At 44.0% G+C, this 22,758-nt stretch overlaps 1 protein-coding gene across 8 annotated transcripts in view; it reads left to right on the plus strand.

Moving 5' to 3' along the window:
* IL1RAPL2 (interleukin 1 receptor accessory protein like 2) overlaps nt 1-22,758 on the plus strand; it is a 400,289-nt gene that overhangs the window by 265,062 nt on the left and 112,469 nt on the right. For all 8 annotated transcript variants that reach the window (XM_064159540.1, XM_064159547.1, XM_064159541.1 and 5 more), the window contains one exon: nt 18,196-18,270. In XM_064159540.1, coding sequence (XP_064015610.1) covers nt 18,196-18,270 — 75 coding nt within the window. The remainder of the gene's footprint in view (nt 1-18,195; nt 18,271-22,758) is intronic.

Raw genomic sequence — 22,758 nt, forward strand, 5'->3', positions numbered from 1 at the left:
GAATGGGTAGGATGAGAAAAGAAGCATTCCAGCAAGAATTCAGAATTCCCTCAATATCAGCTCTGAAGTAGTTAATAAATAATGCTACTGTGTGCTCAGCCAAAATTGCCTGTTTACAGTAGAGTGTATTAGATCCCTTTACAGCACCTTGGTAAGGAAGCACATCATTGCAGGATAATGCCAAGGGCTGGGAGAAGTCTCTGGCTTTTACTCTGGTGTATTAGCTAAAATGGAGCCCAATCCTGCAATTGGATTTGGATACTCCCTTCTGTTATGATATCAGTAACATGCATATAGGGACCCATCTCTGGATAGGTGATAGTCAACAAAAGCACAGTACAAAAAGTACTTGTCAGACACAATCTGAGAATCATAACAGGTTAAGACAGACATTCTGCATTGAACATGTATCTAACCTTATTGTCCCACTGTGGTTTTGCATCTGCGATCCAATCCTTTTATGATGCGACTCATAAGCCCCTAAACAACAACCAAAGAAACTGCAGCTCTTCCTTTTTCTATTTAATCCACTGGTTCTGTAAAATGCAGCGACACCATATAGTTTGTAGAGAAGTGATAGATCTTTAGATGTTGCCTATTTTACAAGTGTGCTGACACACAAAGGTTTTCTTTCATTATTAGTTAAAATCTGCAAGAGAAAGTGTGATTTCCCACCTGTATTTAGATTGTCTTCATATCACTCTGTTAAAATACTTTGTTCTGTAATTATTGGTCCAAATATTGTTTGCCTCATGAGAGTTTGTCATGCTCTTTAGCTATGCATCTCATAGTTTTTAGTTTTAAATGTTGCCTTTCTAGAAAACAGGTGTCAAAGAGACTTGATGAGAACAAGACAGTTTTTTTCATGTAATAAATAAAACACGCTTGAGAACTGTTGTGCATCAGAGGGAGTTGATGGACAAGTACATGTTGATTAGAGAGAGCTGAATGTGTTGCATAACACATTTTAAAGCAGACAACAAAATGCAGGAAAAAATTCAGGTGGGGGTAGGTGGAGGTAAAGCAGTCCCATGTCCCCAGAGCAGGATATCACACTCACTGTGCGATGATGTGACAGTGCAGCCTTTTCTGCTTCCTGTGCTGCCACTGCTGAGTCTGTGCCCAGCTCCTTCATCAGCCATCCAGGCCACCCTCTAGGACTCAATTACTGTAGAGGGGCAGATCTTTTTTTTTTTTACAAAGAACTCAGTGGTTTAGGTTTGGTTTTGTTTGTTTCTCTGATTTAGCTTTTGTTTTACTTTGGAACAGAAGCCAGAATGCTCCAAAGTCCTCTCACAAAGGCATGTCTGAAGAGAGCCACTTGAGAATACTATTTCAGGCAGAAGTGGAAATTTTGGGGCGGTGTTATTGTAAAATTTGGGGGGAAATGTTCTTCAAATGGCTTTGTTGCTTTAGTATTGTTCAGAAGGGCTCTACAGTGGGACCTTGACCACCTGAACAGATAGGCAGAGTCCAATGGGATGGCATTCAGTAACTCCAAGTGCAGGGTGCTGCACTTTGGCCACAACAACCCCATGCAGAGATACAGGCTGGGGTTGGAGTGGCTCAGCCAAACAGAGAGGGATCTGGGGGTGCTGATTGATACCCACCTGAACATGAGCCAGCAGTGTGCCCAGGTGGCCAAGAGAGCCAGTGGCATCCTGGCCTGCATCAGGAATGGTGTGGCCAGCAGGAGCAGGGAGGTCATTCTGCCCCTGTACTCTGCACTGGTCAGACCACACCTTGAGTCCTGTGTTCAGTTCTGGGCCCCCCAGTTTAGAAGGGACATTGAGGTGCTTGAGCATGTCCAGAGAAGGGCGACGAGGCTGGGGAGAGGCCTTGAGCACAGCCCTACAAGGAGAGGCTGAGGGAGCTGGGAGTGTGCAGCCTGGAGAGGAGGAGGCTCAGGGGAGACCTTATTGTTGTCTACAACTACCTGAGGGGTGGTTGTGGCCAGGAGGAGGTTGCTCTCTTCTCTCAGGTGACCAGCATCAGAACGAGAGGACACAGCCTCAGGCTGCGCCAGGGGAGATTTAGGCTGGAGGTGAGGAGAAAGTTCTTCCCTGAGAGAGTCATTGGACACTGGAATGGGCTGCCCGGGGAGGTGGTGGAGTCGCCGTCCCTGGGGCTGTTCAAGGCAGGATTGGACGTGGCACTTGGTGCCATGGTCTGGCCTTGGGCTCTGTGGTAAAGGGTTGGACTTGATGATCTATGAGGTCTCTTCCAACCTTGGTGATACTGTGATACTGTGCTGAGCTGGGGCTCTAGTACCACCTAATCACAGATAAGAGATCAAATGGCAGCCAAAATGGTGTGTTGAGTTTGATTTGAATGATGTAGTTTAAATGTAGTGGCAGTTACTACCTAGAGCAGATTGAGTCGTCTTGTTCTCTTGTTGAAAATGTCAAAGCAAAATCTGAAATTGCTTCAACACATGACAAACAGAAGACACTTTCAACAGGAAAATGAAGTGCCAGGCAGGTTCTTTACAGCAAGCTGACACAATTGCATGAAAAATTTATCAGAAATTACATTCCTGCTGCAAAACTTCAATCTGGCTGCTGGAGAAAAAGCAGCGGAAAACCTGAGAGCTGGGTAATGAATGGCCCTCTGAGAACAGCAGAGGAATGTAGAAGCTGAGGAAAGTGAGCAGCCCTGAGGAGAGGGACTTGAGGGTGCTGGTGGATGAGAAGCTCAACATGAGCCAGAAGTGTGCACTTGCAGCCTGGAGGGCCAACCACATCCTGGGCTGCATCAGGAGAAGTGTGGCCAGCAGGTCAAGGGAGGTGATGCTCCCCCTCTACTCCGCTCTGGTGAGACTCCACCTGGAGTACTGCATGCAGCTCTGGAGCCCCCATTACAAGAAGGATGTGGAGATTCTGGAGCATGTTCAGAGAAGGGCCACTGGGATGCTCAGAGGGCTGGAGCAGCTCTCCTATGAGGACAGACTGAAAGAGTTGGGGCTGTTCAGCCTAGGGAAGAGTAGGCTCCCAGGTGACCTTCTTGTGACCTTTCAGTATCTGAAGGGGGCCTACAAAAATGCTGGGGAGGGACTTTTCAGGATATCAGGGAGTGACAGGACTAGAGGGAATGGAATGAAGCTGGAGATGGGTAGGTTCTGGCTGGATGCGTGGAGGAAGTTCTTCAGCATGAGAGTAGTGAAAGCCTGGAATGGGTTGCCCAGGAAAGTGGTTGAGGCCCCATCCCTGGAGGTGTTTAAGGCCAGGCTGTATGGGGCTCTGGCCAGCCTAATCTAGGGTAGAGTATCCCTGCCCATGGCAGGGGGGTTGGAACTAGATGATACTTGTGGTCCCTTCCAACCTTGACTGATTCTATGATTCTATGACTCTTTTAAGCTGCTTCATCAGCAGTGTCCCAGTGGCTGATGGGTAGGAGCAGTGCTGATTTCTGTCCTATTGGTTGGATGGAGAACTATGTAGAGAGCAGTCACCCCCTCCTGGGAGCCTGTCTATGCACACCTAGTTCAGACAGAGGCAGGCAGAGTGCCTGTGGAGTTGGGCAGCTCATTGCTATTGCATTCATGCACCATTCAGAGAAAGCTTCTGCTGCCTTATCTACCAAGGTTGGGGAAAGAGCTCCCATTCCACACACTTTGTGTGTATAGGCCTGGCTTAGGAGAAACTCAGCATTGACTTATAAATGAAGATGGGTTGGATTCCTCACCTCTTTCAGCTTGATGGTTTTTTGGCTCTTTCCATTGCTGTTTTGTTGGAAGGGATTGTGGGCTTTTTTGGTTGGTTGATTTCCCCCCACACACACTTTTCTTCCTTGATTTAAGGATTTTCTTCATCTTTTAGTAAAGAATGGAGGAAATATACTGAAGGATTAAGTCCTTATCTGCAGCCATTTGAAGTGCCCGTGGAACTGTTTAATCTCACATTTCAGGGGATTTGGAAGCTGAGCCCTCCTGCAGTTTCTGCTGCATACAGTATAACCTGTGCCCAAATTGACCTGTGAGACAGGTACAATCCATCCCTGACTATGTCAAGTTCATTTTATGCTTCTCTGGTATAGACTTCCAGTGTGTTGACAATGTGCTTAGCAATGGACACATAGATTTGGAACAAGTGTTGTCCCAAAGACATTTGTCGGCCACGTCGTCACTTTTCCATTGCTTTTAGTCTTTCCACAACGTCATGTCTTGCATTTATTTCAGGTGAATTTGTTCCTCTCAGTTGTTCTGCTCTCTGACCACACCATTCCTGATGCAGGCCACTGGAATGTTTCCCTTGGAAGAGCTTGCCACTCCTTGTATCTCCACTGACCATTAAACATTTTCAGTTAATATGCTGGTCTTAAAATATTGCATCTTTGTTGTTGAGTAGTTGCCTGGTGCATGGGGTTGAGAAGAGTGTGGCAACTGACTTGAGATGTGAATCATTTATCTGGAACTTATTTCTCAAAGCTATGAAGTTCCCCACAGCATCTCTTGCTTAGAGCATTTGGTGCAGTTTTGTGAAGAAGAAATTGCATTCTTGGATCAGAAAACTTCCCTGTGTTTGATAGTAGCTGACACTAAAAGACTCAGGTCCCACACTGATCACCAGGGAGCTATTCTGCTTCCCATCAGCTGGTATAAACTCTGATGAAAGCGGTGAGAAGCAGCAATGCTGGCTCTGAAAATAGGTCGTCCCGCCAGAGATTTCTTTGCATGCTACTTTTTTTTGTTAATTCTTTTAAATCCTTTGCCTCAGATAAAATGGCACATTTCATGGGATAGCTATCTGCTTCATTTCTTAAAGCAATGTCTTTTATCAGAAGATTTACATTTTCTTGATCTTCAGTCGTGAGGCAGCATAAACACTAGCAAACATATCTATGATTTCTTTACGTGCCTATATTATGTCTGCTTTTGTTCATTTTCCTGCTCATCCAACCAATGCTGACCTGATTTGGCCCAGTGTTTTCTTAACGGTGCTCCATGCACTGAGTGAATAATGCAATCCAGAATTTCTGCAGTGGTGAAATAATAGCAAAACCATGGGGAACATACTTTGCAGCTTTTGAAGGCAAATTGGAGACAAAGTGCCCACATAAATACTGCACAAACATTTGATGAAAAGGTTTTCTTTATCAAGTGTAGGAATATTTTTCATCATTGGAGCAAGCTTTGGAAGCCAGAGTCCTAATCCAAAGAATACCTCGGAATTAAAAGGTTGGATGGGGCAGGGTGAAAGATACTCACTAAACCGCTCAAGCAAAATCAGTTGGTAAGAGATGACTGACAGTAGTGTCCATGTCTTTTATCTGTGAATGTCTTTAATCCTTAAAACTTACCATTGAAATTTCATCTAAAAATTGTCTGCAGTATGGCTGCTTGGAAATTGTGATGGTCCTGCTGAACATCCAAGCAGGCTCAGCTGTGAAACCATACAACTTTTAATCATGTCCAAAGCCCAGGTTTTAAATGGTTTTTGCTGCCTTTGAGATAGCAACTGAAATATATTTTTAATGATCTTCAGTAGCTTTGGCCTTGTCTTTGGAAAATGACACAGGGATGTTTGGTCTGTAAACAAAGGTTTCCACTCAGGGATATCTCAGGCCACAGGTAAGCCATGCAGTTGCCTGAAATACCCAACTAAGAGAGATCACAGAGCCACAGAACATTAGAGGTTGGAAGGGACCTCCAAAGCAGGATCACCTAGGGTATTCCGTACAGGAATGCATTCAGGTGGATTTTGAAAGTCTGCAGAGAGGAAGATTCCAGATGGCAAAATGGTGCCAGCTCTTCCTTCACCAGACTGTTATGTGCACTAGCTGGAGGCTGCTGTTGAACTTGGAGATGGCTCTTCTCAGCCCCCAAAAGAGCACTTACTGTTTTATCTGGCTGTAGTATCATAGAATCATAGACTCATAGAATCAACCAGGTTGGAAGAGACCTCCAAGATCATCCAGTCCAACCTAGCACCCTGCCCTATCCAGTCAACTAGACCATGGCACTAAGTGCCTCATCCAGTCTTTTCTTGAAGACCCCCAGGGACGGTGCCTCCACCACCTCCCTGGGCAGCCCATTCCAATGCCAATCACTCTATCTGGGAAGAACTTCCTCCTAACATCCAGCCTATACCTCCCTGGCACAACTTGAGACTGTGTCCCCTTGTTCTATTGCTGGTTGCCTGGGAGAAGAGGCCACCCCCCACCTGGGTACAATGCCCCTTCAGGTAGTTGTAGACAGTAATAAGATCACCCCTGAGCCTCCTCTTCTCCAGGCTAAACAGGCCCAGCTCCCTCAACCTCTCCTCACTTCAGCTGGCGTTCATTGTCCACAATAAATCTCTTTTGATACCCTATCTATATGTAATAGGATGGTTTTAGTTTTGGAGAATAATGGGCTGCTGTGAGTTTTAAAACAATGCATAAAATCCACTCAGTGATAGTTCCTGTTGCTGGGGTTGTGTGGTGGTGCAGCAGTTCACTGTGCATGATCAAACTGATCATGGAATATTAATTAGTTGTGGACTACAGGCTTTTGATACTCTGGCTTTGGGTCGACAAGAATGATAGCTTTCATTTGCATGCAGAGTCTCCAGCTGTCCCTTCAAGATGGATGATGGGATCTGGTTTCATCTGTCACCACTACTTTACGTTTTAGAAGAGAAAAAGAAAAAAAAAGCATTAAAAAAGCCAAAAGATTAAATGTTGTAGAATGTTCTTTGCAGATCTCCTTGAAATAGAGGGTAATTTCAAGCATCTTATTTCTGCTCGAGGTCCGAGAGAAACACTTTGAGTGCAGAAGAGATGATGTGTCTTTTGTGTTAAATACACTCTGTTCATTAAATAAAGCACAGTCCATTGGAGATTTTCATGAATTATATTGCAGGGAAATGTAATTCACACTTAGTATAAGTTTATTACACTACTTTTCTCCTCCAGAGGAAACTCATGCTTGCTTCATAAAAGAAAGCCGCATAATCCACATTAGGGAAGGAATAAAATGATCATACATAATCTGATTCAATCTGTGAAATACAGAAATGCAGTAAAAAGAAAGGTGTGTTGGCAACCAGAGGAGTAAGAAAACTTGATAGCATCAGTACCATGAGAGCTCTTCTAAAGCAGAATTTTTCTCCTTTCCAGCACTTGCCTTGTGATGACTCCAGTGACAGCACTGCTGGTAGCCACACCATCAGTGTCACTGAGTATTTCACATCAGGAGGTGTGTAACAGTCAGCTGCCACTGGCACTTAACATGTTTATTGAGGTGGTGTTAAGTGTTCAGCCCTGTTGTAATTACTTTGTGATGGGCACCTTATGGGATTTTGCCATCTGTGCTTCAGTAATGTGCAGTCCATGCTATAGTTTCTGTTCCACCTTACCGGAGTCCTCCAAAGTCATACTCTGTTGCCCAAGTTCCACCAGAATTTCACCATTTTGTTTTCTACAGCTCTACATGATGTGATTGGCTTGCAAGAAGTGGGGGGAGGGTCATGCACAAATCTGAAAGCTGGCAGATCACAAAATCAAAACCTGGTGTATTTCTACTTCTCTTAGCATTTCCATAAATCCATCAGAGTTCGTCTGATACCTGCTGCTCCTGCTCTGCTCTCCAAAGCAGTTTGCCTATCTGCGTACACTTTGGTAGCATCCTGTGCACAGTAGCTGAAGACATCTTAGGTGAGAAGACTGGCAGCAACATTTCTTGTTCAGAAGTGATTTCACACCTGGAATTGCCAGCTGCTGTTCCTAGTTTTAAACAGTTACTGTGGGCTGCAAGGTCATGCTGGCAGCAGAAGCTGTGGGAGCAGCTGGCAAGAGCAGGACAGACACAGCTAGTTGTTTAGGAGTTTAACTGCTCTCAAAGTTAAGGAGGCTACAATCATGGCCAGTTTCTTCATGGTGCCAGGAGTTTGACCTGTTAAGCATGGGTCTGTTCCAAGCTGTTGAGGATTTAATGGGGTAGAATCAAAAAACACCAGTGATGATCCAAGAGCATTTGAGTGCCTCGAAATTCATTTCCCTTGTGAGCTGCATTTCAACATGGACACAGCATCTTCCTTAAAACTGTGATTGTGTTGTCCTTCTTTCTGTGTCATAAAAAGAATTCATGTGATGAATTTCAATTATTTACCACTAACACAGAAATGCTAAACTCTTTCTTGCAGAAAATTGTCCCACAGAGGCAGATGGAGCAGGTAGAGTTTTCAAAAAAGAGATATTCCTATTGATGGTGGCAGAGGAGGAGACATTTGTTTGCTGTATTAGTTCACCCCACTATCTCAACAGATGCATTTCATGCTTGAATAGTAATAAATAGACACAAAATCTCTGGCACCAGCTAATGACTCCTGGCTTCCACACAAGTTCTGAGTTTATTGAGTTTAAGTTTATTGAGAGTAAGTGTTCAGTGTTTATTTTTAAAGGTGGAGACATTTATCCTTTGACAACATTTTGTTGCAATGGCTTTATTTCTGTTACAGTAAACGATGGATGGAGGTGCAACCTTTTTGCTATCTTGATACTGTGGTGAAGGAGAATCAGCACAGTAGCCTAATACTGGTAAAGTCTGTTTTGAGTGACTTGTAGTACACACTACAATGCAGCTAATCAGGAGATAGTGTCCCCATATAAACGCAGTCTCACAGAGCTGCAGTTTTATGAATGAGTTGCTTTATACTGCTCTCCATCGTTTTTTCACCTTGTGTGGCAAGCCACTGCTGATATGTTAGAGGCTCATTCCACAGAGGATATTTATTACAAGTCCAGTTGGGACCCCCTCGCTCTTCAGACAGGCTTTTAACTCTGCAAGTGCACAGTTCAGTCCCTGGCAGCCAAGACTACAGCTGTCACGTTTACATTTACATCTGCACAGTTAGCTCAGACATTTGCATAGGTGTAAGCAGTAACAGAAAAGATAAAGCAGTAGCAGGTCAGGCCTGAAGCATTTTGCTGCCAGCCACTGAGAAATCTGTTGGCACAAGCTGGGGTTTCAGACGAGCCAGAGTTAGGTACTTATGTTTTAGAAGGCATCATACTGAGGTTCTCTTAGCAACATGTGCCCTGTGGTTAACATATTGATTTAGTGTTTTGCACACAGTTTCATCTTTGTCTATGGTGTAGAAGTTGCAATCCCACTGCCAAGAGCTTTAGATGCCAAAGGAGATCTAAGCCTTGCCTGGAAGCATGTATATTTGAACTAGGAGTGAACAAAAGCTTAACTTGGGGTATGAGCTAATTTCCCATTAAGGATTTGGCATGGTGTCACTTGCCCCAGAGGCTGCTATTCAAACAGATCTGTTCTGCTGTCAAAAGGTTAGCCAGATTCTTGATTGAATGGTACTAGAGGCTCTGTGTTAATTAATGGTGGGAAAATGCCAGATCCTTTGATTGAAGGAAGTAGGTTGGCATGTAATTGTCTCGTAGAAGGAGGGGAGCAATTTCATTAGATTCTCTGCATTTTGCTTCAGATTTGGAAAAATTTTCCTTTCATCATTGCATATTACATGAACAAAGGTCCAGGAGGTACATCAATAGCAAAATCATGTAACAGCAGATGTACTCTGGGTGCTTATCACAACAAGAGGAAAAGTCATTATCCACCCTGAGAAAGAGGATGACAACCCTTCCTCAACATCTGACCCGTTCTTAGTCACAAGTTAATATTTTAGCATTCTCCTTCATCTCCCTTAAAGAATTACCTGGTGTGGAAAACACTCAGCTGTGCTGAGTTACAAGAAAGAAGCCCTTCAAATCACAGGCAGCTGCATTTCAGTGCATGACCCTAGTGCTGTTTGGCTTCACACTGGTAGCAGTTCAGGTCCCTTTGAGCACAGGTGATGGCTGTTGGCTCAGAACAGGTCTTTTCATGGCATAGAGGCAAGGTGCTGTGCATTAATTTCAGGAGCTGCCTTAGCTATACTGCTCAAAAAAACACAGTAGAAGTCTTGTGTTCATTGTAGCAACATCTTGGGCTGTCTGCCTCTTACTGTGGTTGCTGTAAAAGTAGTCTGACTGGAATGGAGAGGGTGATGTGAAGTGGTTGTAGAAGGAAGGTAGGAAATAGTCTAGAGAAATAGAGATCCATGAGGAATCTGGTGCTGTCTGAGATGTCTGGTAGTTTTCTAGCTAGTTATTATTGCTTATCCCTAAGTAATGATGCCTAAGGCTGTTTGTTTTCAACTGCTTTGTGCCTTTTCAAGAGAACTCATTACTGTGCTGTGTATATGTTTGAATATGGAATGAGACATGTTTGAAACAGTAAAGCTGTAGTGGGAAAAGATGAGCCTCTAGATTCTTGCACTGTATTGGCACTAAGAAGCAGAAGCTGTTCCTTCAAAACTGTTTTTTTTTTCCTCTGGTTGGTCGTGTGGGTGGCTAGACATTGTCCTGTGCAGCAAGTCATGCTCTCTCTTGTCTGCAAAAGATCACCCTGTAACTAATTGGAGGGAATCAAACCTTTTGCAAGTCTATTCTCTGTTATACTAAGGTACTTCTCCTAGGGCAGCATTTTCCATGTGCCTATGAAAAGGAGAGAGACTGGAAATATCCCATCATTTTTCCCTTTCTGGGAAAGAAAATGCATCTGGATGAGTAGTTGCAGGGGATCAGATCATTGCAATGATTTGTACAACACAGAACCTTTACATGTCTCATGGAAAAAAAGAATCATAAAAAGTGTTGTTGAAATCACACCAATGGCAAACAATGACGTGTTACTTTCTAACGGGGTGAACACAGGCATAGGAGGAAACAGCAGTGTAACCAGTCTACAGCTACCTTAAGGGAGGATGTAGGCAGGTGGGGGGTTGTTCTCTTCTCCCAGGCAACCAGCAATAGAACAAGGGGACACAGTCTCAAGCTGTGCAGGGGCAGGTCTAGGCTGGATGTTAGGAGGAATTGCCATTGGAATGGGCTGCCCAGGGAGGTGGTGGAGTCGCCATCCCTGAAGCTGTTCAAGAAAAGCCTGGATGAGGCACTTAGTGCTGTGGTCTAGTTGACTGGATAGGGCTGGGTGCTAGGTTGGACTGGATGATTGCGGAGGTCTCTTCCAACCTGGTTGATTCTATGATTCTAGCAGCCTAGCTCTCAGACAGCCTCTGGCTATGGCTGCTAGGCTGTTATGGATAACACGTGCATTGCCAGATGTTTCTGAGTAAAGAGAGGTTATTGCAGCTTGTCATTCAGCACCTGTAACTTCAAGCAGTGCCCCAGGTAGGCTGGTCCTACCGTGGGAGAAGACACAGAACCCCTGTGTGAGCTCTCCTCTCAGTCCTAATTCAGCAGTGATACTGGCTGATACTTGTGTAAACAGCAGCAGCCAAAGCTGTCGCAGCCAGTTCATGCGATGAAGTTGTAGAACAGCAAGGAAAGGCAAGGAAAATCTTAAGTGTGGTGCTCCGTCAGACCTTGTGTCTTGCAAAGGTAGGGTCTGCCTGTGTGAGCACAGTAATCATTGCTTTGGGAATCAAGTATCATCCTTGTTCTAGTGGTTTCACCGTGTAGATACTGCTGCTCAGAGCAGCCCAGGGCTGTGGCGTGTTCTGAGGGGATTGGGGAAAATAAACCCCAGTAGGCAGCTCTGTGCTAGTTACAGTATCACCAAGGTTGGAAGAGACCTCACAGATCATCAAGTCCAACCCTTTACCACAGTGCCCAAGGTTAGACCATGGCACCAAGTGCCACATCCAACCTTGCCTTGAACTGCCCCAGGGACGACGACTCCACCAGTTCTTGCTGTTAATGAGGTAGGTCCCCATTTCTTTCTGAAACTACTGCTGCACCTCTAGTAATGGGAAGAGTGTCTGCAGTGCTTTCTATTGGTTTACTTTAAAGTAGTTTTGTGGGAGGTGAAGTAAAGGTTTGATGAGAACCCCTAATACTGTTAGCTTTATTAAAGACCTGTTGATATATAGTAAGAGCATTAACTTCTTGTCCTGCTTCCCCTTCTAGCAAGACTGGAAATCAGTGTTGCACATCTCTAAAACTGTTCTGAAAATTAAAGAAACTTGTCTTAGATGAGTGGGCAGTTGAATAAAGGCTGTTTATGGACTTCTGTCAAGTAGAGAGATCATGAAAGATTAGAATCCCTTGTGAGATGAGAATATCTTGTACTGCCTTACTGTTTAGAAAGGATTAAAAGTGAATTTCTTAAGGTGACCTCTAAAGTACGAATGGCTTTTGTTTTCTGTAAACACGTATGACATTGAAGAGCCAGCAGTTTCATTGCTTTCTAGACTCTAAATCCATTTGGGCCATTTCAGCTCCTACATAAAGAGCTCTGACAAGCTGCCAGTTTGTTATAGTGATTACTCTCTAAGAACAATATGGAAAACCACAACAGTTTAAAGTGTGACATGCAGGAGCACATTTAGAAGACAGCTGAAGACTGCAAGTAAAGCTAAAGGAAATGGGGAAGCCCTGGTCAGATTGGGTTGCAAGTGAACAGGTAGGAATGAGATATGGAAAGCACATTGAGCAAGGAAAGCCTGAGCACACTGGCACAGTATGGACGCAGCTACCCTAGCAAGTTTTCTCCACATCCTGTAATGCACACAGAATGCAATTTTGTACCAGGGATGAAAAGTAATAATACAAGAAAAGCCTAAAGGTAGCAATGAAAACCCAAAAAGCCAAGGGAGGAGGGAGAGGGAAAGTGCTGGTAGTATAACCAACAAGTGAAACTCTGTTGAGGCTCTTCACAAAGTACAAGGGACCACACTCAACTGGGATCCAGATGGGGTGGGTTTTTAACTCCTTCCTACACAGCCCAAATTTACCTGATAAATTGTTTCAAATTGGGCCCTCAGACTGATCTATTTTTCCATTGCAACCTTTACTTATGGAATCTTGTCTGTGGTGAGCTTTAAAGACATCATCACATCTGCTGAAGGAGTCCTGTAAAGGGACAGTGAAGAGTTTTGCTTGCTCTGACCCAGTCTGGACAAAGAGCTTGATTCTATGAACAGCAATGTGAAATCTCTTTGCCACCACCATGACCTTTCCACTCTCCAACACATTTTTCAGCAGGTTTCTGGAAGCTGCTTTAATAGCTGCATGTCTCCTGCAGTGTCTGTTCTCTCTCTGTGCTGAGCATCTGAGGCTCTGCATTTAGAGGGCAACATCTTGTTGTCTTCCTAGTTAGTCTGAACTGTGCACTTCCTAGGCCAAAATGCATATTCTTCTTTTAAGAAGTAACTGACCACAGTTATAAAGAGGCAGTTGAGAACATTGTTAAATATTTAACACCTTTGGAGTACTTCCTTTTCCTCTCTCTTTCTAGGAGGCATTCTGAAGAATTCTGCCCAGACAATATAAAAAACAACCAAGAGACCAAAACCACAATTGCAGAAAAGCAATATTGTCAGATTGTGGCTCTAATGACAAGATTCCCCTAGAGTAGATGCCAGGACCAGAGAATAGTACCTCTATTTTTCTGTGATGAGTGGAGAGAAAATGGCAAACTATACTTCTGAAGAGATCCTCCTTCTAGCTGGCAGTGGGTTACAGTTCAACTAATACAATTCTAATCTAGTGGCTCTTGCTTCTTACTAACTTAGTGGGAAGGAAAAAGGTTCAGTACTGAAAATGTACTCTTGCTCTCATGTTCCTCCTTACCACATGTTCTGGCTGTCAGTGTATTGGGACTTCATGGAGAGTTTACTTTTTCCCTGGAATGCTGGGAGTGAGCTCTTTAAGTTTCTCACTTGAAGGTCACACCTGCTTAGAGAAAAGCTTGTTGTTTGAATTGAGGTGGGCTTTGTGTAGAACCTGGGGAAATAGTTATCCATCATCCTTTGGATGCAGTGAGATTTTATGAGGAAGATTGTCTGAAAAGCTTTTAGCAATTCATGAGGATGTATTGCCTTAAAAGTTGTCAGTGAAATGTGTTCCAATGTCTCTTGGCTTTGATGGCCAAAACTCCTATTTGCAAGTCTTTAGCGCTGGTTAGGATTAAAGTTCCTTAGAATGGAATAGGTAATCTTGGGTGCCATCACAAAGCACCTACAGGATAGCCAAGGGATCAGGCCCAGCCAGCGTGGGTTTAGGAAGGGCAGGTCCTGCCTCACCAACCTGATCTCCTTTTATGATCAGGTTACCTGCCTGGTGAATGTGGGGAAGGCTGTGGATGTAGTCTACTTGGACTTCAGCAAAGCCTTTGACACTGTCTGCCACAAGAAGCTCCTGGCCAAGCTGGCAGCTCATGGTTTGGACAGATTCACTCTGTGCTGGATCAAGAACTGGCTGGATGGCAGAGCTCAGAGAGTGGTGGTGAATGGTGCCACATCCAGTTGGCAGCTGTCACTAGTGGTGTTCCCCAAGGATCAGTGCTGGGCCCAGTCCTGTTCAGTATCTTTATTGATGACCTGGACGAGGGCATTGAGTCCAGCATCAGTAAGTTTGCAGATGACACCAAGCTAGGAGCAGGTGTTGATCTGTTGGAAGGTAGGAGAGCCCTGCAGAGGGACCTGGCCAGGCTGGATGGGTGGGCAGAGGCCAATGGGATGAGATTGAACAAGGCCAAGTGCAGGGTTCTGCACTTCGGCCACAACAACCCCAAGCAGCTCTATAGGCTGGGGACTGAGTGGCTGGGGACTGAGTGGCTGGAGAGCAGTCAGGAGGAAAGGGACCTGGGGGTACTGATAGACAGTAAGCTGAAGATGAGCCAGCAGTGTGCCCAGGTGGCCAAGAGAGCCAATGGCATCCTGGCCTGCATCAGGAACAGTGTGGCCAGTAGGACAAGGGAGGTTATTCTTCCCCTGTACTCAGCACTGGTCAGACCACACCTTGAGTGCTGTGTCCAGTTCTGGGCTCCTCAATTCAAGAGAGATTTTGAGGTGCTGGAACGTGTCCAGAGAAGGGCAACAAAGGTGGTGAGGGGCCTGGAGCACAAATCCTATGAGGAGAGGCTGAGGGAGCTGGGCCTGTTTAGCCTGGAGAAGAGGAGGCTCAGGGGTGATCTTATTACTGTCTACAACTACCTGAAGGGACATTGTAGCCAGGTGGGGGGTGGCCTCTTCTCCCAGGCAACCAGCAATAGAACAAGGGGACACAGTCTCAAGTTGTGCCAGGGTAGGTCTAGGCTGGATGTTAGGAGGAAGTTCTTCACAGAGAGAGTGATTGGCATTGGAATGGGCTGCCCAGGGAGGTGGTGGAGGCACCGTCCCTGGGGGTCTTCAAGAAAAGCCTGGCTGAGGCACTTAGTGCCATGGTCTAGTTGACTGGCTAGGGCTGGGTGCTAGCTTGGCCTGGATGATCTTGGAGGTCTCTTCCAACCTGTTTGATTCTATGATTCTGTGATTCTATGAAAGCAAGTAGGTAGTCTGCACTTAGGTAGGTTTGGCAGTGCTTTCATTTTACTGTCTAATGATGTTCAGGTGACTCAGGTGCATTAACACAACAAATAAATTACTGTTTTATGCCAGAAATTTTCTGCTTACAAAACAGTGTGATTGTACAGGTAGCCTTGATGTTGCTTCTGCATCAGCCTCGTGGCTTTGACTGGATGAGCATTTTTGAACTGCACAGAATTTCCTATTTGTTTTTCATTCTGAGCCCTGCTTGTGGCTTTGGTCTAATAACATGCTGGTTAAATCATTTTTGGAGGTTCCTCTGTTGTCCTTGCAGGTGAGCTGTACAAGCACTCATTATTTTGACCTGAAATGTTGGCTGCTGACTTGCTACTGAAATGCCTGTTTTATGATAAGCAAATCATGGGAAGGAGCTCTGTTTTCATTTAAATGGCAGGGGGGAGGTGGAGAGTGCTGACAATCCCTTCTTTAGGAGTTTAAAAAGGAGTGTCAGCTGTAAAGCAAAACGAAGCAGGTATTTCTTGGCTGTAGTTTGCCATTTTCTGTAGATGTAAAAATGTTTTGTGGGGTGAAAGTGTGTGGGTTTGGCTTTTTGTTGGCAGCAGAGTAATTCAACTACTTCAGATTTGATGCGGCTGTCATTTGATGGCTGGTGATCAGAGCCGTGTTAGTGACAGGAGAGTGCTGCCCCTCTGCCTCAGCCCCTGCGCTGGAAGCCCTGGGGAGGGGGTGTTGAGCCATTATGCTGCCGCAGGCGTGAGGAGAGAGCTCCTCTCAGAGCGCCAGGGGCTCGGGCTGCGTTGGAAGCACAGGCTAGGCGCCTGCAGCGCTCCAGCTCCCTTTACTTGGTGCACAGAGACCTGCTGCTCCAGCTACGGGCAGCTTTCATTTTGGGCAGCCGAGCAGCTGGGTAGGTTCTGTGCTGCGGTGGTAGTTTGAGGCATCCTAGGTCTGCCGTAACAAACGCGTCGGGACAGAGGTCCTTCCTGGGGCGATGGACCTGCTCGGCCCACGATACTGTCATGTTGTCACTCCAGTCTGTCTTCCGATAGGACAGCTTAAAAGGTAGTGCCTGACTGCTGCCTCCCTCCTGTTCTCTTCCTTGCCCTCGCCTCTCCGGGAGCAGTGCCTGTTCTCTCAGGGTCTGTGGGGAGATGGCTGGCGGGGATTGAGCTGCGTCATGCGGCCCTCTGGCGCCTCGCAGGCCGCAGCTGGGGAGGGCAGTTTGGGCTGCCCTCAGACCCGCGGAGGGCGGGAGCGGTGGTGGGTTCTAGAAGGCCAGTTTGGGCCTAACAGGTGCTTTGTGCTTATTCTACCTGATTGCCTTTTGTATATACGCTCTGGTAAGTAGAATTTCTCTTTAAACTTCCAATCAGTCCAGCAGGACAAGGGAGGTTATTCTGCCCCTGTACTCAGCACTGCTCAGGCCACACCTTGAGTACTGTGTCCAGTTCTGGGCCCCTCAATTCAAGAAGGATGTTGAGGTGCTGGAACATGTCCAGAGAAGGGCAACAAAGCTGGTGAGGGGCCTGGAGCACAAATCCTATGAGGAGAGGTTGAGGGAGCTGGGGGTATTTAGCCTGGAGAAGAGGAGGCTCAGGGGTGATCTTATTACTGTCTACAACTGCCTGAAGGGACATTGTAGCCAGGTGGGGGGTGGCCTCTTCTCCCAGGCAACCAGCAATAGAACAAGGGGACACAGTCTCAAGTTGTGCCAGGGTAGGTATAGGCTTGATGTTAGGAATGGGCTGCCCAGGGAGGTGGTGGAGGCACCGTCCCTGGGGGTCTTCAAGAAAAGCCTGGATGAGGCGCTTAGTGCCATGGTCTGGTTGATTGGATAGGGCAGGGTGATAGGTTGGCCTGGATGATCTTGGAGGTCTCTTCCAACCTGGTTGATTCTATGATTCTTACTCCTGGAAAGGGGTAAGAGTCATTTTTGTCCTTTGGTCCTGGGTAGGCTCCTGGCCCCAGACTGGGACAGCTACCAAATCAGCAAGCACTGAGGCTGCTGAGGGCATCAGGGCAATCCTGCCACAGTCTTTTGTTGGAAAAATGCAGACTCATTTTACAGGCTCTGGTCAAATGGCCTCAGGTGATGAATTTTAACTGAAAAAGTGTTAAAGTAAATTTGAAATCTTCCATTTCATGTGATGCAGGATGCTGCTTTTGGTTAAAATTAGTTCTCCCCGTCTCCATCTCTCAGGCATTTAGTTCAAGCCTGCCTAAACTTTACACTGCTTGGCACCGAGAGCTCAAACCAGGTCATGAAGTCTATGTCTGCAACTCACCTCTTTAGTAGTAGGTTACCTGAGACTGCATGGCTTGAGCAGTCACCTAGCAGGAGTAGGCTGGGCTATAGTTTTTCTCTCAGATGAAGATACTTATGTACAGTAGAAGATAGGATCCCCACTCAGACTTTGAGAAGAGGGTCCAGGTACCCCACGGGCTTGGGTGAGAATGTAAGATAGGTGTGAAGCTGCTAGGGTTCATCAGGAAAATATTAGGTACAAGTCTTCTCTAAGCATCTAATTACTGTTTTGTGCAAGCATAAAGACATGTTGGGACTGGTCACGCTGAAATAGGTTTGGTTGGCATTTCTAATTAATTAAATGTGTTAACTCTGCAAAGTGAGAATATAAAGTGCTTGATCTAGTTATTATGTAATGTAGATTACCAGTGAGAAATGAGGCTTGTTTTGCTGCTTTGTGCTAAAAAATGTGATTCTTGAAATAGCTGATTTCTGCTGCATCCGTGGGACACCATGGCCACTAGGAAAGCAGCAACACTGACACTTGTAACAGCCTCATGATATAATAAATGTTTACATGCCATGAAGTGTACTAACATTTGATTGCTTACATGACAGAGCTTTTCTTTTGCAGTCATTGGTCTCAATTTTTCCATTACAGTTTCTCATTTTCTTTTCTAGCTTTAGTCACAGACAAACCTCCAAAGCCATTGTTCCCCATGGAGAACCAGCCAACTGTTATAGATGTCCAGCTGGGTAAGTCCCCTTCTGGGAATAATAGATTCTAAACTTCCACTCTGGTAGCAGATGGGGAAAATTTGGAAGTGGTAAGAAAGGTTTAGTGGTACTGTTATTACATGCAAATCAATCTGCAGCTTCTCATGTATAACTGTAGAATTTACTGCCATGGCAATTGAAGGGAATGAACTTGTGTAACGTATAGAGATGGCAGTACTAATTGGTTACTTCAGGTATTAAGTATAAAGCACTGCAGCTCTTTTTTAGATATGATGGATAGGGTAATAGATGTCTACATGGGTTCTGTATTGATCAGTTGATGTTCACCATATCTAAGACAAATATTCTCATAAAAGCATTGCTGATTCCATTGAAAGTTAATGTAAACCAGTGCATTTTTGGGTTGTTTTGAATACTCATCAGAAAGGGCTTTTGACTAAAATGCTTGTGTGCTTTTCTCATTCCTCTTATGTTTTCCTATGTCTGCACATCCCTGAATCCCAACTAGCAGCCTATATTTTCTCCCATACTGAGAAAGTCTAATGTTACAGAGTTCTACTGACTTCAGGGCACCGTGGGCTATCTTGGTGCTGAGAGAACTGCTGGGTTTTGAAGTTTCAGAGATTTTTTTTCAATGAGTTGAAAAGATTTCTAATTCTGAGATGTAGAACTGGAGTTGCTTTTGAGGACTCTAGTGCAATGAGTTTAAATTACAAGAGGTATGTTGCAGATGTCAATTATTCACTTTGTGCTGAAGCTGTGGCATTTTCCTTCTTGAGCCTGACTTCTTCGTTTTGAATGGTGTTTAAAGACAATAAGTGTCAGAATGAATGATTTTAAGTGAGCTGATAGCATTGTGGTAAAGCTGTTTGTTTTTGTAAAACCTTATGGTGTCCTACTTGAGTTGAGTACAAAGGCACATCCTTACTCTTGAACCAGGTGCCTAGCACTTTCAGTGAAGGACTTAACATGATGTGATGTATTTTAAATGGGACTTGAATTGATGAATGTGTTTGTTGTATCACTGTGAGAATATGACTCATTTGTGATATTAGCTAGTTTTAAAGATTAGCTTTCTCTCATATACCTAAGTTCACTCAGGATTTTGTAAGGGTTTGCACAGGGCAAATGGCAGTGAGTCAGGGACGCAGCTGGTGCCAGATGAATTCTGCAGGCAGGAACATATGTCCCTGTTCATGTTTCCCTCCACAGGATCCACATGTTTATAGCTAAGCAGAGATTGACTCTAAAAGGGGAAAACACAAAGTGGGTCTGAAGTCCTAGTCAAAAGCTCAACAGAATTTGTAGCAAAAGAGCCACTGAAGTTTGGATCAGCCCACGAGACTAAAATCAGTCTCTGAGTACAGCTTCTGAAAAGTCAACTTTCTCATCATTTCCTTTCTGAGCAAACTGTCCCTGCATACATCTGTGTAATAAAGTACACATCTTTGTTTCCTGCATTTTTATTCTGTCTTCGTTTTCTGTTCCAAGTTCCCCAGTTCCATCAGGACTCTGTCGTTTTTGCACTGAATTTCTGCATGAAAACATTTTGTTCTGACTGATTAAAAAGAGGTTTGATTTAAAAATGAAAACAAACCCTTTCTCTCCTTGGAGATACGGCTCAGTAATAGGATTTTGGAATATCTCTAGAGGGAAATAGAAATCTTGCATCATCATATGCTGGAATGTAATCCATTAGTTGTCCCCTATGATCAGGGAATTTACATACGGTGCTTTTTTCTGATATGGTAATGGCTTTGGTTACTGCCACTAAACCATATTCATATTGTGTGTAAAAGATTAATGCTTAGAAAAGAGCTTGAGCTTATTTCTTGATCATAAAATTAAATTCATTGATTTCCCTCTTGATTTTAAATGGCAAATAGGTAGAGCTAGAAAATTGTCTGGGAGAGCCTACATCTTGTGAAAGCCACCTGCAGCTGTGGGCTGGGAGCCTGTGCAGACTTCTGCAATGTGCTGCAAACCTTCACTGTGTACTAGAGCTCTGCAGGGAAAGAAATATTTGATTGCAGCGTGTTAATGGAGGAGAAAGTTGTATGTAAGGTCATATGCTGGAATATTTTTTTCAAGTCTTGCTAAACTCCTGGGAGTTCTGAACAAGTGACCTTCTTCAGTATCAGAAATCAAAGCAAAGTTTCAATGTTTTACAGAGCCTTTAGCCTGTGGAATTGAAGCAGCCAATGGGTTTGCTTTTTCAGTGGCTGTGCAAGCACAGAACATACCACTAAACTACAAAAGAAATGGAATTTAATCCATCACTTGTTCTGCAGAGATTATTTTAGGTTTCTAATGGAAAACTAATCTTTAAAGAAATAGCTGTCTTTCCTCTATAAGCAGAGGAGATTAATAATTATTTAACATCTTTATCCCTAATGACTAGCACAATGCAATGCAAATTCTTTCTGGAACTCCAGGCAGTGGCCTAACTATTTAGAAGTTTATTTGACCTGATTGCAGATTTCAGTATTCACCTTTTGGCTTCCAGCATTTGTAAGAAGATTCAAATGAAAATAGGATATGCACAACTCAATATTATTGACAGTTGATAAAAGAGTTCCTTCAGGCTTCAAATGTGGTCCAGAGCTTGCCTTGTTCTTCTTAAGGAGCATGAATTACTTTTTGGTTTTTTTTTGTTTTCCTTTGGAATGTTACAGAGATCAAAGCCAACCTCGTCAAGGTTAGAGAGAAGCAGAAACTGGAACTTGCTTCTTTCTTCTTTCCTGTATTTCCTTGTGCTGGAGAAACAGAAGTGGAGAGAGGACAGTTGACAGGAGGACAGAAGAGCATCCCAGAGGCCTAGGGAAATAGTCCAAATCCATTTCACTGTCTCAGATCTTTAGCCAGGTCACAAAATCACTTCATCCCTAGGCCAACCTAGAAAATAATGACAAACCTTTTGTATTATGTATTCTTTGTTTCCTTTCCATAAAAACAAAACTCTTTGCATTAGGGTCAGTATAGTAGTTCTTGATTGCATGATATGCAGCATATTTAATGTTTTATCTTGGTTTTACCAGATAATAGTTGTTCAGACTACATAGTATATATGTTTTTGCAAATATTAATCGGAAAATGCTGTGTTCTTCCTAAAAATGGTATCTCTGACTTGTCTTCAGGACATTAAAATAAAATTGGATGGTGTGAGCCAATAACATATATAGGTCTTCTGCCCAGGAGATGGTGTGGCATTAGCAGAAGGCCCTTAAGATTGTGTTTGCAGAGTTTTGTGCCCTAACTCTGTCCTTTAGCAAACTCTGTAAACTGTCTGTGATTGTCTCCCTTGTAAAGCTCTGAATGTGAATTTGTTAAAGCTTATGCCACAGTGATTCAAAGTGGTTGTTCAAAGACTGCTTGTTTAGAGCAGGAGCTTACTTTTGCTTTGATTGACCATATCAACCTCAGCATGTATATGGATAGTTCATACCAAATCCCTGAGGTTACAGAGCTCCATAGGTGATTCTGAAAAGTAAGGATCAAAACCTCAGTCAGAAGTCTTGAGGCTGTGGTGCAGTACGTTACAAAGATCTATTACCTACTTTCCCATACGGCTGTACTGACAGTAAGTGGAGCTTGCTGTGCTCTAGGTCTTAGGATGATATGTTGCTACATGACTCTGCTGATTTCTTAATTTGTCTTTTCAGTTCTTTTCCAGCTACCTTTGTTCTCTCTTGGTGCTTGGAGTACGTGGAAGGAAAAATAACCAATCTTTTGTGTTTTGATTTACATGATTCCAGAGTAGGTTTTTTCTCTAAATTATCTCCTTTGCACAATTCTGGTAACATCAAGGAGACAGAATCTAACTGATAACACAGGTAGCTATGAGCTATTGCACTGCTAGTGCTCAGCTGGTGTAGAAGCAGGATAGCACAGGAAGCATTTGCAGAAGGAAGGAAGCACAGGAAGTGCTCTGATGATTCTCACCCAGCTGAGCATCTGCAAGGATCTTATGGGAGCTTCATTCAGTTAGTTCATGTATAAGCAGCTCCTAGAATCATCTAGGTTGGTGCAAGGCACTAATCTACACTTGTGGGCTCCGGGAAGTATTGAAAAAGCTTAAAATACAATCTCAAAATAGACATTAAGTCTGTCTGTTGATTCTGTATATTATAGTGACTACCTTGTAAGGTTATTCTTTTCCTGATGAATGTGTTAGTTGAGACTAGAATGAATGTTTACATGTGTGTGTCTATAGTAATTGTATCATTTATGTATGATTTGCTTTTCAACTCTCTACTGGTGTTTTTTGCCAGTCAGTAACTTAAGAAATGCAGCAGGAGTCTTAGAAAATGAAAGAAGAAACATATGTGTTAATGCATTTACTGAACAGAAAAATAGTCAGAGGTTTAGCTCCCTTTTGTCATAGTAGTTTCTTGTTTCTAAAGATGCTGAGGAAAGAAAACAGATAGTTTATGAGGATTCTCACTTTTCCTAATAGCTGACCCCTTCAGGAAGACTTCATTTCTAGAAGATCTAACAGTGCAATTC

The sequence above is a fragment of the Pogoniulus pusillus genome, chromosome 19, assembly GCF_015220805.1.
Source record: "Pogoniulus pusillus isolate bPogPus1 chromosome 19, bPogPus1.pri, whole genome shotgun sequence".
Taxonomy (NCBI): domain Eukaryota; kingdom Metazoa; phylum Chordata; class Aves; order Piciformes; family Lybiidae; genus Pogoniulus; species Pogoniulus pusillus.